Source organism: Hypanus sabinus, chromosome 17 (assembly GCF_030144855.1).
Source record: "Hypanus sabinus isolate sHypSab1 chromosome 17, sHypSab1.hap1, whole genome shotgun sequence".
NCBI classification, from domain to species: Eukaryota; Metazoa; Chordata; class Chondrichthyes; order Myliobatiformes; family Dasyatidae; genus Hypanus; species Hypanus sabinus.
The window spans coordinates 66,286,294-66,302,829 of NC_082722.1; the positions used below are offsets into that span (position 1 = coordinate 66,286,294).

General features: G+C 42.7%; 1 protein-coding gene across 1 annotated transcript in view; it reads right to left on the bottom strand.

Annotated features, from left to right (window-relative positions):
- The window catches only part of LOC132407020 (chromodomain Y-like protein 2), a 208,633-nt gene extending 193,244 nt beyond the window's left edge, over positions 1 to 15,389 (bottom strand). The window contains exon 1 of the mRNA XM_059993257.1: positions 15,154 to 15,389. Coding sequence (XP_059849240.1) covers positions 15,154 to 15,177 — 24 coding nt within the window. The 5' untranslated portion in view covers positions 15,178 to 15,389. The remainder of the gene's footprint in view (positions 1 to 15,153) is intronic.
- Between the last annotated feature and the right edge of the window lie 1,147 nt (positions 15,390 to 16,536).

Here is a 16,536-nt window from a genome sequence, read left to right on the forward strand (position 1 = left end):
AATACACTTGTATCTGGAAGGTCCATCTACTGGTGAATCAGTATCCTCTTAAAAAAAACTACAAAAACTTACACCATGAAGACAAAAGAACATTCCAAGCAACTCCATGAAAAGGTTATTGAAAAGCACAATTCAGGAGATGGATACAAGAACATTTCAAGTCATTGAACATCCCTTGGACTACATTTAAGTCAATCATCAAGAAATGGAAAGAATATGGCACAGCTGTACGTGGGCCCAGAGCAGTCCATCATTAAAAACTGAGTGACCGTGCAAGAAGGGGACTAGTGAGGGAGGCCACCAAGAGATCTATGTCAACTCTGGAGGAGTTACAAGCTTCAGTGGCTGAGATGGGATATTCTGTGCATAAACACTGTGCTATAGTCAACGAACAGCATCCTGACATAGGTATTTGTATTGTCCAGGTGATCCAAAACCACGTGGAGAGCCATTGAGATTGCATCTGCTGTAGACTTATTGTGACAATAGGCAAATTGGAATGGGTCCACGTCTTTGCTAAGACAGTTGATTTTAGCCATTACCAACCTCTCAAAGCATTTCATCACCATGGATGTGAGTGCTACTGGACAACAGTCATTACAGCAGCTCACAGAACTCACAAGGACCTGAATGTGAACTTCAGGAAGGAGAAGTCAGGAAACCGCACACCAGTCCTCGACAAGGGATTGGCAGTGGAAAGAGAGAGCATCTTCAAATTCCTGGATGTCAGCATCGCTGAAGATCTATCCTGAGCCCAATATATTGATTCAATTATGAAGAAGGCATGTGAATGGCTATATTTCATTAGGAGTTAAAGGATGATTTAGTAAGTCACCAAAGACACTAGCAAATTTCAACAGATGTACCATGGAGAGCATTCTGACTGGCTGAATCACTGTTTGGTATGGAGAGGCTACTGCACAGGATCAGGAAAAGCAGCAGAGGGTTCTGAACACAGCCAGCTCCATCATGGGCACTAGCTCCTCCATACCATTGCCAAGGACAACTTCAATAGGCGATGCTTCAAACGGCAATATCCATCATTTAAGGACCCTCACCATCCAGGACATGCCCTCTTCTCATTGTTACCATCAGGGAGGAGGTACAGGAGCATGAAGACACACACATTTTAGGAACAGCTTCTTCCCTTCCAACATCAGATTTCTGAACGGACAATAAACCAACCCATGAACACTACCTCACATTTTGCACTACTGATTTATTTTTTTTATGTATTTCTTATTGTATCTTATAGTAATTTTTTATCTATTGTCCTGAACTGCTGCCAAAAAACAACAAATTTCATGACATATGTCAACAATAATAAACCTGATTCTGATATTAAATATAATAAACTATACAACCACAAGCTGTTGCACATTATCGAGTAGAACGGCATAAGATTAACAATGCAGGAAATTATTCAGTTCACTGTGTCTGTGCAGGTCATAACTCTTTGAACTCAAATCTAGGCACTGTTCCAGTTCGCTAACACCTACTTTTCCACAAATCCTCTGCAATTGTTTTAGAATCACATTAAATCCATGTCACCTCAATTTGGAAAATAGGCTCTTCGTAATTGCCCTTATTTTTAAAAATTCATGATACAGCACGGTAACAGGTCCTTCTGCCCCAAAAAGGTCGCACCCACCTAATTACACACGTGACCAACTAACCCCAATGTCTTGAGAATGTGGAAGGGAACCAGAGCACCCGGAGGGAACTGATGCAGTCACAAGCAGAACGTACGATCTTTTTACGGACAGTGGCAGAATGAACCCCGGCCTTCAGCGATGTAATAGGGTTATACCAACCATTACTCCCCTCTGCCATCCTCATTACATAACATCATAGACACCTCAATTAAGCTCCCCCTCAGCCTCCTCAATCTACTGAAAACTTCCCCAGTTTATCCAATACTTTTGTAACAGCTACAACTTTCTGGACCTGACAACACCCCTGTGAATCTCCTCTGCACCTTCTCCAATACAGACATATCTATCCAGAAATGCAGTGACTAGGGATGTATACAGTCTTCAAACTGTGATCCAGCCACTGTTGGGTACACTTCTAAGATAAGCTCTTTGCTTTTAAGCCCTGTGGCTCAGTTAATAAAAGACAGCATCCCGTATGATTTTAACCACCTTATTCACTTGCCTATATTCCCAGAAGCCTTCAAACACAGCTTATACTGCCACCTAGCTTTGTATCATCAGCAAACAAGTGCTTCCAGATATACAGAAAGTAAATATATTTAAAAAGTTAATAAGGATGGAAGGAGTTGAAATTATTTTGGGGACTAAGAGGAAGTGCACAGGAGCAAGATATTCCAGCTAGCTCTGTGGTGTCGTAGCAACAACCTTACATTCAACATGCGTAAGACCAAAGAGCTGATTGTGGACTTCAGAAAGAGTACAATTACAATGAAGGAACACAAACCAGTCCTCACAGATGGATCAGAAGTGGAGAGAGTGCCAACATCTCTGAGAACTTAACCTGGTTGCAACATACTGATGCAACTATAAAGAAGGCAAGGCAGCAGCTATGCTTCATTAGGGGTCTGAGATTTGGTCTGTCACTCAAAAACCTCTACAGATGTACCGTGGAGAGCATTCTGACTCACTGCATCACCGTCTGGTTTTAGGGAGTGGAGAGAAGTGACTGCACAGGATCAGAGTAAGTTGCAGAGAGTCGTAAAATGAGACAGCTCCATCATGGGTACTAGCCTCCATAATGTCTAAGACATCTTCAAGGAGAGGTACCAGGAAGGTAATATTCATCATTAAGGACCACCATCACCCAGGACATGCCCTCTTCACATTGTTACTGTCAGAGGTACAGAAGCCTGAAGACACAAACTCAGCGATTCACAAACAGCTTCGTCCCCTCTGCCATTCAATTTCTAAATGGGCATTAAACCTTGAAAACTACTTCATTACTTTTATTTATTTTCAATTTATTTCTGTTTTGAACTACTTATTTTAACTTAACTATTTAATATACATATATAACTATAATTCCATTTTTAAACTATTTATCATGTATTACATTGTACGCTGCCACAAAATTAACAAACTTTGCAACATATGCCGGTGATATTAACCCTGATTCTGATTCATGGAAAGCACAGAATACGCAATAGGAACAGCAGAAGACCACAGGTCTGAATTGACTGAGAACCTCAAAGGAGTTAGTATTAATAAACAAAATACTGATGAAATTTCAGATACAGCCCTGATGAGGGGTCTTACCCAAAACATCGAACGATTATTCCCTTGCTTACCTCCAGCACTTTGTGTGTGTTCAAACACGCAAACCCGACGTAAATTGAGAGACTGCTTTGCCAGAAAAAGAGGGATCTCCCATTTTAATTCCATTTCCCATTCCCATTCCGATGTCTATCTATGGCCTCCTCCACTGACGCGATGAGGCCGCACTCAGGTTGGAGGAACAACATCTTACATTCCATCTGGGTTGCCTCCAACTTGATGGCATGAACATCGATTTCTCAAACTTCTGGTAATGACCCACTCCTCCCTCCTCTCCTTCAACATTCCCCATCCCCTTTTCCCTCTCTCATCTTATCTCCTTACCTGCCCATCACCTCCCTCTGGTGCTCCTCCCCCTTTTCTTTCTTCCATGACCTTCTGTCTTCTATCAGACTCCCCCTTCTCCAGCCCTGACACCAATCAACTTCCCAGCTCTTTACTTCACCTCTCCCCCTCTCCCAGTTTCACCTATCACCTTGTGTGTCTCCCTCTCCTCCCCACACCTTTTAACTCTATCCCTCGTCTTCTTTCCCTTCCAGTCCTGATGAAGAGTCTTGGCCCGAAATGTCAACTGTACTCTTTTCCATAGATACTTCTTGGCCTCTTCAGTTCCTCCAGCATGTTGTGTGAGTTCCTCTGGATTTCCAGCATCTGCAGAATCTCTTGTGTTACTACAGAAATTAATAGGACTTAATGATACCAAATTCCCAGTACACGATGGCTGGTATCTGAGCATTTTAAGAGGTGCCTATGGGATAGTGTATTTGATGGCAGCCATCCTCCAAAATTCTACAACAGCTCCTCAGATCGGAAAGCAACTCATACAAACCCCATTATTTACAGTCCCTTGAAAAAGTATTCAGCCCCCACAACTATTTTCACAATTTACCATCTCATTTTCTATATTTACAATATATTGTAGGACTTTTTGAGCTAATCTACAAAATATTGCATTGTGTGAAATGAAGTGAAAAATTCCAAAACCTGTCAGCAATTTACAAAAAAACTTAAAAACCTAAATTGTGAAGCTGAAAAAGTACTCATCCCCTTTTGTAAATACTATGCTAACTTTCCTCAGGTGCAATACTGCACCTGACCTTATCCACTCTTCCAACTTGATGTAGAAAATTGGAGGATCACCTGTTTTTAATGAAATCATAAGCATAAGCCAAGCGTAATTGAGCGTTACTGTGCAGTGGGCAAAAGATATGACCTCCGTCGGTCTCCAGCTCCCAAACTGTGACAACCAAGGCGCGAATACATGACTTGTTCCCTTTGCTTTTACTCTTTATATATAAAAGACATGGAACACAGAGTACAGTCCAATTAAAGAACAGATGCATGGCGCCTACAAAGGAGAATTAAATTATTACTCCAGATGCGATGGAGCACAAAAACACAATAGATAAGAATATAATAATAAAAAACACAATAAATATAACACACAAGATAGCTTACAGTATATACCCAGATTGACTGTCTGTCCATAAAGTGACGCTGGGCACGGGAGTGTCTGTGCATAAGGTGACTCTAACAGGAAATGATAAAGTGGTGTCGGTGGGGATTATGGAGCAGTAGGTTAGTCGGTGGAGGAGTTGGTCAGCCTGACTGCTTGGGGAAAGTAACATTTTTTAGAGTGTTGGTCCTGGAGTGGATGCTAAGTAGCCTCCTCCCGGATGGGAGTGGGACAAAAAAAAATCCATCAACAGGGTGGGTGATATTCTTCATGATATCACTGGCCCTCTTCTGGGACCAGCCGTAAGACTGGGGTTCAATTCTGCCGCTGCCTGTAAGATGTTTTTACATTCTCCCTGTGACCGTGTGGGTTTCCTCCAGACAAACCTGCTTCACATTGCAAAGACATACGGTTAGAATCAGTGAACTATGGGTATGTTATGTTGGTGATGAAAGCATGGTGACTCCTGCACAATCCTCGATGATTTGATTTGACGCAAACAACACAATTCACAATATGTTTCAATGTACGCATGACAAAGTTAATCGCTTATCTGTGCCCCTCATGATTTTGTACACTTCTATAAGGTCGCCCCTCATTCTTCCGCCTTCAAAGCTTCATTTTATTATCAAAGCATGTATGCAGACTACAACTCCAAAATTTGACTTCTCCAAATAACCACAGAATACAGAAAACCATACAAGTAGTTGAAAGAAAGACATCAATACCCCCCCCAGATGAAAAGAAAAGGAAGCAAAAATTCACAAACCCCAAACACCCCCAACCCCTCCCTCGCACAAAAACAAACAGATCACCCAAACCATCATCCCACCAATTGGCAACAAGAAAGAATGGGCAAGAACATTAAAAACATACAACTGAAGAGGTCTATATGAACTACAGTCCAATCCATGAATCTCAGAATTTAGACAACATCGCCGAGAGCATCGGGACCTCGTGGCCCCTGCAAGGACAGCTCCAAGAGTTGTTACCCTCTCTCCATAACTCATGCCCTGAAGTCCCAGCAACATCCTCACAAATCTCCACACTCTTTGCAGCTTAATGCCAATTTTCCCATAAAAGGGTGGCCACAACTGAACACAATATTCCAAATGAGGCCTCAGCTAGCGTTTTGTACAACCAATATACTTCGGTAGAAAGAAAAGAGAGGTAATCAGAATCAGGTTTAGCATCACTGGCATTTGTCGAGAATAAGGAGGATAGACAAAGGAGAATCGGTTGATGTTGTGTACTTGGACTTTTAGAAGGCCTTTGACAAGGTGCCACACATGAGGCTGCTTAACAAGCGACAAGCCCATGGTGTTACAGGAAAGATTCGCGCATGAATAAAGCAGTGGCTGACCGGCAGGAGGCAAAGAGTAACAACAGAGGGAAACTTTTCTGACTGGCTGCCAGTGAGTAGTGGTGTTCCACAGGGGTCTGTATTGGGATCGATTCTCTTTACGCTATATGTCAATGATTTGGATGATGGAACTGATGGCTTTGATGCAAAGTTTGCAAACAATATGAAGTTAACTGGAAGAACAGGTAGTTTTGAGGAAGTAGAGAGGCTACAGAAGGACTTCGATGGATTAGGAGAATGGGCAAAGAAACGGCAGATGGAATACAGTGTTGGGAAGTGTATGGTCATGCACTTTGGTAAAGAAATGAAAGGGTTGACTATTTTCTAAATCGAGATAAAATACTAAAAACTGAGGTGCAAAGAGACTTGGGAGTCCTTGTGTAGAATTCCCTAAAGGTTAATTTGCTGGTTGAGTCTGTGATGAGGAAGGCAAATGCAATGTTAGCATTCATTTCAAGAGGAATAGAATCTAAAAACAAGGGTGTAATGTTGAAACTTGATAAAGAACTGGCGAGGTCTTGACTGAGGTATTGTGAGCAGTTCGAGGCCCCTTATCTTAGAAAGGAAGCATTGAAACTGGAGAAGGTTCAAAGGAGATTCACGAAAATGATTCCAGCATTGAATGGCATGTCATATGAAGAGTGTGTGATGGCTCTGGGCTTGTATTTACTGGAATTCAGAATAATGAGGGGTGACCTAATTTAAACCTGTCGAATGAAGAAAGGTCTTGATAAGAGAGGATGTGAGGAGGATGTTTCCTACAGTGGGAGAGTATAAGACCAGAGAACACGGCCACAGAACAAAGGAGTGTCCTTTTAGAAAGGAGATAAGGAGGATTTTCTTTAACCAGGGAGTGGTGAATCTGTGGAATTCTTCATGTATGTTCTTCAAGGCCAAGTCTTCATGTATATTTAAGGCAGAGGTTCAAAGATTCTTGATTGTTCAGGATATGAAGGGATAGAGAGAGAAGATAGGAGATTGGGGCTGAGAGGAAAACTGGATCACCCATGATGGAACAGTAGGGCAGATCCGACGGGCCAAAAGGCCTAATTCTGCTCCTATATCTTATGGTCATATGGAAATGTGTTAGCTTTGTGGCAGCAGTACAATACAAAGTAATAGAGAAAAAATTGAATTACAGTAAGGAATTATATACTAAATAGCTAAATAAGTAGTGCAATAAAAAGTAGTTAGGTAATGTCCATGTGTTCAATGTCCATTCAGAAACCAGATGACAGAGGGGAAGAAGCTGTTCCTGAATCATTGAGTGTGTGCCTTCAGGCTTCTGTACTTCCATCCTGATGGTAGCAGTAAGAAGAGGGCATATCCCGAGTGATGGGGTACTTAATGATGACGTTGCCTTTTTGAGGCATTGCTCCTTGAAGATGTTCAGGATACTATGGATGCTAGTGCCCATGATGGAACTCCCTGCGAGTTACTTCAAACCTGTGCTGTAGACCCCACCCCACCCCACACCCAACGGTGACGCAGCCAGTTAGAATGCTCTCCACAGTACATCTGTAGAAATTTGCAAGTGTTTTTGGTGATATACCAATTCCCTCAAACTCCTAATGAAATACAGTCGCTGTCTTGCTTTCTTTATGGCTATATTGATATGTTGGGTCCAGGTTAAATCCTCAGAGCCACCCAGTAACTTGAAGTTGCTCACTCTTTCCACTTCTGATCCCTCTATGAGGACTGGTGTAAGGATTGAGACGCAAGAGAGAACCTGAAGTTTACATGCAGGCTTGGCTAGTAACTGGAAAAGCAAAAAAAAATGTTGGCCTTCAGAGTAGGAAGAGTTGGCTACAAGAATAGAGTTATCTTGCCAAATAATACAGAACCATGGTGAGACTGCATCTGAAATACTGTCCAAGGATGGATACATCGCCACTGCGTTAAGTTCTGGCTGCATTTTAGTCCCACGCTCCTCATATACAAGCACCCAGTTCAGAAGGGGCTGGGTTTTGAGTAAGTTCTCCTGGTGGGTTTGCTCCTGGCCTGGCCAATATGGTCATTCATGGGCCTAGGCGGCGGAAAGTGGAAGGTGCTGCCCGGGCCAACTGCCTGCCCCTTTTCCAAGGATACATTCATGCCTGGCTGTCCTTGGAGATGGAGCACACAGTTGCAATGGGCACATTGGTGGACCTCCGGGAGCAATGGGCCCTCGGGGGTATTGATTGTCTAATAGATGGCAGTAACATTTTAAGTTGTCTTGTAAATACTGAGTGTTTGTACCTTGTATATTTGTGACATAAATAGACTTCTGTCGTTTTTTTTTAAAAGAAAAAGGATGGATATATTTTTGAGCAAAAGACCGCAGGTCAGATCCATTCCAGTGATGACAAATTTGTCCCATGATAAGGGACGATGGAGGAGGAATGTATGCTCTTTAGAGCTTAGAAGAATGAAAAGTGAACTTGATGAAACATACAAGAACGTTCAGGGACTTGAAGGAGTAAATGGAGAGTTAATGTTTCCCGATTGCCAAAGCCAGGGATCACAGTCTTAAAGTACAAGCTAACCCTCAGTAGAGTGAAATTTCGTCACTGTGGTTAACGTATCTTTGGAATTCTCAAGGGACAGTGGTAACTCCATTTATTTAAAACAGAGATCAATGATTTTTTTCAGATTTTAAGGGAGTCCACAGGTATGGAATTAATGCAAGAGAGTAGTACTGAGGTAGGTGATCAGCTGTGATCTGACTGGTGACGCAAGCACGAAGTGTAAAATGGCCAACTCGTACTTCTGCTGCTCATGTTCTGTCCTGCTCCATTTGAGAAGGTGAATGATGATTCATTAGGAGTCTGAGATTTGGTCTGTCACTCAAAAACCTCTACCGATGTACCGAGGAGAGCATTCTGACTCACTGCATCACCGTCTGGTTTTAGGGAGTGGAGAGAAGTGACTGCTCAGGATCACAGTAAGTTGCAGAGAGTCGTAAAATGAGACAGCTCCATCATGGGTACTAGCCTCCATAATGTCTAAGACATCTTCAAGGAGAGGTACCAGGAAGGTAATATTCATCATTAAGGACCACCGCCACCCAGGACATGCCCTCTTCACATTGTTACTGTCAGAGGTACAGAAGCCTGAAGACACACACTCAGCGATTCACAAACAGCTTCGTCCCCTCTGCCATTCAATTTCTAAATGGGCATTAAACCTTGAAAACTACTTCATTACTTTTATTTATTTTCAATTTATTTCTGTTTTGAACTACTTATTTTAACTTAACTATTTAATATACATATATAACTATAACTCCATTTTTAAACTATTCATCATTCATCATTCTTCATTCATCATTCTCCTAATGATATCTTGTCATGGGCCTGCATGCCAAATTTTCTCCATCCCTCCATAGCACTCAATTCCATCCTGTTGACTGTGTATTTCCATGTCTCACTACACTCCCTCCTCTCCTAATACACGACCTCAAACTTCACGAGATAAAGTTCCATTGGCTGTTCACCTGCCCAACTGGCCCCACCATCTCTATCTGCAAACTCCCTTAAAGAAAAGCCAAAAGAAAGGGACCAACACTGAGCCTTCAAGAATCTCAATGGTAACAGCCTTCCAGCACTACAGCACATCAATTGCAACGAGCATTTCTAGTCATTGAACTGACTTTAAAAAACAATTTGCCTCTTTAACCAATCCACCATATGGGACCTTGTCAATGCCTTGAAATCCGTGTAGATTACATCAAAAGCATTGCACACATCAAACTTCTTCCAAGTTCAAAAGCTTAGAGTAAATTTATTATCAAAGTACACAGATGTCACCACATACAACCGAGTGTCATCTTCTTGTGAGCATACTCACTAAATCCAATAACCGTCATAGAAACAATGAAAGACCACACCAATAGGGCAGACAACTAGTGTGTAAAAAGGCAACAAACTATGCAAATACAAAAAGAAAGAAAAAAAGTAATAAGTAAGCAATAAATATTGAGAACATGGGATGAAGAGTCTTTGGAAGTGAGTCATTAGGTTGTGGGATCATTTTAATGAGGGAGCAAGTGAAGTTGAGTGATGTTTTCTCCACTCTTTCAAGAGCCTGATGGTTGAGGGGTAGTAACTGTTCCTGAACCTGGTGAGGCGAGTCCTGAGGCTCCAGAACCTTCTCCCTGATGGCAGCAGCAAGAGGAGAGCATGACCTAGGTGGTGGGGATCCCTGATGATGAATCCTGTGACAGCACTTGGTTACCTTAAAGAAATCCAATCAACTTCTTCAGACACCACCTTCCCTTCACAAATCCATCGAAAGTGTCCATTTGAAATGAATGTTTATTACATTCCAAACTGATTCCACTAATTCGCCTTCCACTTCAATTAAGCAGATAGGTCTATATTTATGCAGTTTATTCCTCGAGCTTCCTAAATAATCGTACAATGTTAGTCGTCCTTCAATTTCTCTGAAAGGCAGGGTCAACAGAAAGAATAGATGGTCAAGCCACTGCAATTTCAGCCTTTCTTCCTTGTAACAGCCTGGGCTGGATTAAATGGTAAACATCTTACTTCTTGCTTTTATCCTGTGTCTCCTATCCAATACTGCATACATTTAGTACTAATATACAGTACAACACTGGAGTGGTACAGTACCATAGCAGTTGGTGTAATTCTATTACAGAGTCATGGTCTATAGAGTTTGTACATTCTCCCTGTGGCCATGTGGGCCCGGTTTCCTCCACATTCCAAAGACGTACGGTTCAATAGGTTAGTTGGTCACATGGGTGTTTTTGAGCAACAAAGGCTTGTTGGGCCAGAAGGACCTGTTACTGTGCTGTATCTCCAAAAAAAATAATGTTGTCCCCTCTTTATTTCTACTAAATATTCATTAGGAACTTGATGCACATTCCTCCACAGGCAAGTTATCACTGTGGATCACAATAGACTATTAATTCCTCAACAACCTTTTGCTTCTCAGCACCTATAAAGTCCTGTGAATCTGTGAATCCATTACTATCTGGAATTAATTCTCCAGTGCCTTCATGAGAGAGCTGGACCAGTTGCCAATTGGGCAGGGATCATGTCATTATTATGAAAAGCAATTAATAGATAGCACTTTCCCATGACATCTCCATGACTTGTCCATAGACATGAAGTCCAACTATTGGTCCTGGGATTTCTTCCTGAGCTAGAGACAGCAGAGCTGGGTTGGAAATGTTCATCTGCGACAGAAAGATCCTTTTGGACCTCCAGTGCTTTCTTTTTTCTACCCGCAAACTTTGTTTGAACTGTTCGTAAAGACTTTCACACATGTCGTTCAAATGAATTTGCTTGGCCAATGCCCAAATACATTCAAATAGAGATGGAAATTAAAAAAAAAAATATCTTACACTTACAGGTGGCAAGGTGGAGATATTATGTCTCTACCAAAGGAGGTGTAGGGGGCTCTTTCCCCAGCCAGCCTGCAGGTCACCCTTGGGCAGTGTGTAGTACCTACTCAGCCTCCCCTGATCAGGGTCATGTGAAGCCATGGGAGCAGTTGGTGCATATCAGAAGTGCTGGTTATGCGACCACTGATGCCAGGCAGGCAATCTCTGAAGAGCACTGACAACGGCTGGGGTCACCCGTCTTGTAAAGGAGGAGGCAAGGGCAAGCCTCTTCTGCAGAAAAATTTGTCAAGAAAAGTCATGATCACGGAAAGACCATGATCGCCCACATCATACAACGTGGTACATAACGAAGTAAGGAGAGATCCGACGGACAGTGATTTTCCCATGGTAAAAATTTCAAATGTTAGTTGACATAGGTTTGAGAGAAGCAAGGAAGTTCACAGGAGATGTGTGGAGTTAACTTTGCGAAGAACAATTATGGTCAAAGACCAAGATCATCTACTTTATACAATACGATGATGATATTTTACACCTACGATGTGTTTTTTAAGATTACCGAAATTTTCTATCCCAGCTTTCTTTCTAAATCAAATCACATAATTTAATATTTTTGAGTTCCAACATACATTTACAGTTAACAACAATCTTCAATGGACATGAATACCAATATGAAGACATAAGGTGCATTGGTCTTCATCAAATGTGGGACTGAATTTAGGAGCTGAGAGGTAATGTTGCCGCTATATAGGACCCTGGTCAGACCCCACTTGGAGTACAATGCTTAGTTCTGGTCACCTCACTACAGGAAGGATGTGGAAACCATAGAAAGGGTGCAGAGGAGATTTACAAGGATGTTGCCTGGATTGGGGAGCATGCCTTATGAGAATGAGAACTTGGCCTTTTCTCCTTGGAGCAACAGAGGATGAGGGGTGACGTGATAGAGTTGTATAAGATGATGAGAGGCATTGATGGTGTTGTTAGTCAGAGGTGTTTTCCCAGAGCTGAAATGGCTGCCACAAGAGGGCACAGGTTTAAGGTACTGGGGAGTAGGTGCAGAGATGTCAGGGTTTTTTTTAATTTTTTTATATATATATATATATATATATATATATAAATAAATGCAGAGAGTGGTGAGTGCGTGGAATGGGCTGCCAGCAATGGTGGTGGAGGTGGATACGATAGGGTCTTTTAAGACACTCCTGGATGGGTACATGGAGCTTAGGAAAATAGAGGGCTATGGGCATCCCTAGGTAATTTCTATAGGAAGGACATGTTCAGCACAGCTTTGTGGGCCAAAGGGCCTGTATTGTGCTGTGGGCTTTCCATCTATAACACAATAGCGACACATTGGAAATAAAGTTATCACAGTGAACAATGTTCAGGTAGCTGAAAATGGATTTTAAAAACTTCCAGCATCAAAATACAACTGAAAATCAATTTTGAAATTGGTTAAATGCTTGGAAGAGGTATACTACTTGTAAAATTGTGGATCTATTCACAAAAAAATGCACAATTCTGTGCTCGTTTTGGCACTGATTTCACCCAAATTTGTCAATGAGATTTTTGAAAATTCTGCAATTTGACTCCTAGTTCTGTTTGTGGTCAAGGCTTTGTTTCACATAATATACTTTAATTCCACTTTCATTTATCTGGCTTCATCCTCTTCAACAGCAGAATAGTGGCAGTTTCCAGTCCCGTGCATCAGCCAGGCTCTAACCCAATGCACAATGACAGCCAATACTGTTCCACTGTTGCCTGATTCCACTTTCGATCAGCTTGAAGATCAGTCCCGACGTTTTCTGCATTACTTGATCCCAGTAGGATCGTCCAGTGTTGAGGAAGCAATGTGAACAGCAGTCAAGGCCAAAACTATCTCATAGCGTAGACATAGATAACCAAGGCAATGGACTTACTATTGCTCGTTTTCCATAGGCAACAGTACAGTTGGTGGCAACCTACCAACAGCTTCGGAGATGCCACGAGGAAATTTTCAAACTGATTCAATTAGCCTATATTTCATTAAGTGAGCAAATCTGAGAACCAGCATAAACACGCAATACATTGATGGTTGCAAGCTAAGATCTGAACAGAAGTCGGCAAACTCTGCCGAAACTCTTTCCCGGCTTCTTAGTAAAATATAAAACGCAGAATTCTCTCCACGAACTGCAATCCGACAATAAAAAAATGAAACATTCATGACAAACAGTTTGCTTTCAATGACGCCTTGCGGGTTTCAAATCTTGTAGTCTTCCAAGAGATGCGACACTTTTGCATTTCAGGACAATGTTGCATCCAGATCGGGAATTGGGTTCCCAGGATCACCATGCTTGTAGAGTCACCTCTTAGAACAAAATTGCGGAATCCCAAACGCACAACTTTATATTACAACATGCAATGTACAATCCACCTGTTAGGCGTCCAACCATTAGCACGGCGACTGTGTCGGAGCATCAGTTAAGGCACGGTTTGAGTTTCCGACTCATGAGGGTAGCTTTGCCGTCGGTGGGGCCACCGCCTCGTCGCATGCAAAAATCGACTCATAACACCAGCCCAATGCGCGCTCCACTGTTACATTTTCACCCCATGTGTCAAGTAGCACATCTCCACTGCATGTCTCAGTAGTAATCACACCTTCCCGCCCCCCCCCCCGTCGCTATTTTATGAATCACAATTTTTGAACAAAAAACACGGATACGTTTGAGACTCAACGATGTGATGAAGCCAGCCGCCCCGCCAATCTCCAGTTCTAACTATGCACTCTGGAGTTGCGATTACTCAAACATGCAAAATAACCTCAGGTAACATGCCTCCTATCAGAACACTGTGAGATTATTTTGTACGCCAAGTAGGTGGCCAAGGGGCAATGAACAACAACCCATTCCCCTTCTTGTCACCCCAAGAAACACACACGAGAAAAATCAAGCCATACTCTAGGCAAGTGTGTCACCAACATTACTTGCGACTCTATAGTGAGTGGGTGGTGGTGGTGGGGGGGGGGACTACATCATTTCCCTTTCGACCAGTAGGCAACACTATTTTTAACGGTACTTTCGGATCGGATAGCCTCAAAATCATATCATTCATCAGGCATGTATATAAAGCCACCTTTCAGAACGCTCCTTGGGTCATATGCGTTTCTCCAACCAGAATAATTCAAATCATAAATTATACGGCATATATTTACAAATAAAGTGCATCTTCCGCGGCCAAAAACAATAGTAAGAGAACACAGTGCAATATAGGGAGTGATAGTGAGATTTGAAACTCCATGCACTCAGCTTCCTGCATACTGATGCTCACAGAAAAGTCGTCAGCAGTTCTGTCAATAAATTAGTGCGTACACACTTCAGAATTTACTGCTGCTCTCAACAGCCCCTCCCCAGACACCACTTCGCCAACCTCCCGCCCTCCTTCCCTCTCCAGGCTGTAGCTATCGCTACACCTATCTGCCCCTTCGGATACAACCGCTAACTCACTCTCTTTTTAAGGCCTATCACCATGCAATGCATTTCACAAGAAAGAGAAACCAAGCGTCAGCGCTCCCATCCCAAGCTTCTCAATGTTTCTCCCCGTGTGCAAGAGGGCGAGAGAGAGGAAGGAAAAATGCAAGCAAGCCTCGGACGAGCTTCGGCTACTTTCTACTCCTTGCCCTCCCCCTCAATCTGCTCGGAGAGGTGGGGGTGATCAGCACACAGTAATGATTAATTTAAAACAGCACCTCGTATAGATCTCCCGAAGCCATGACCGCTTCCAGAGGCGGTCGCTGCCTGCTTGCTGGTTGCTTCTGGTGCTGCTGTTGCTGCTGTTGTTTCGGCGGCCGGATTGCCCGAGTGCTCCTTTGCAGGCTGATATACACACACACACATACATACACGCACACACACACACATACACACACACACACACATACAGGGGGGGCTCGGTCAATGCGCAGAATCCGCCGCCAGCGTCTCACTCTCGATACACTGTAACAGGAGGAAGTAGCGAAACGCTCCATCCAATCCACCAGCGCCTGACACTTACACGCCCGGCCCCACGTGCGAGAACAAGTAGCGAAATTAAAAAAAGATACATTTCCCCAGCAGCGACTTACCTGGGGAGCCCCTTCCAACACGTCCCGTTACAACCACCGCCGTCACTGGACTAAATACGGATTTAATAAAAATTAAAATACACCTTCTGTCACCTTCTATATGAACTGCGAGTATCTTTAAGCGACGTCGTAGCGCAAAAAGTACTTTAAAATAGTCACTAAGATGGGATTTGAATCAGTATCTATATTTTAACGCGATTTTCAAATAATTGCTTAATCATGTCTTACGTTGAAGTTTGCCCTATAAGTGTCAAGATTGTGCAGGAGATTTTGCATGTTATGTTTGGATACATGTGTCTTTTTGAAATGATATTACCCTTTTTATTATTTGCCTCTCCCTCCAGACAAGGTTATATTTGACTTGTGTAGGAACTGATTTTCCATATAGTGTTCAATACATGTGTCTTTGTGCCTTTTTCGCTAAGTTTTTTTTTAATTTGCCTCTCCCCAAACAAGGTTAATATTTGACTTGAACAGCTGACTCTGCACATAATATTCGGGGTGTATGTGTTTTTGTGATATGATATTTTTACTAATTTGTCGCTTTCCAACCCCCTCCCAAAAAAAGGTTGTATTTGACTTTGAGGCGGGAAGAACCAGGCACATTGGTTTGGTACGGCGCGGTTTAGTACTGGGGGTGGGGTAAAATATAGGCGATGTCCTTGTGGGTACCCGCCGCTGGGCTTCCAGAAAAACGTGATGGAAAACAAAAAAAATGCAACAGCTTTTTCCACACAAAATAAATGTTGCGATCGCAGTGGATGGGGGCGGGAAGGGGGTCTGTTGCCAGGCGGTGGAAGTTAAAAGTTGGTGGAAAAATTCGGTCCTCCCAGAAAAATGTCACTTTGATATCACGTGACGGGTAAATTGAACCCGTTTGAGTAGAATATGTGACGGACGTTGCGGGACCATGTGCCGCGTGGTTGCTGAGCATGTCAGACAATCACGGTGCACCCACAATAAATTCAAACCGCGATGGCTGTATGTGCCGGCAATACAAACTGAGCT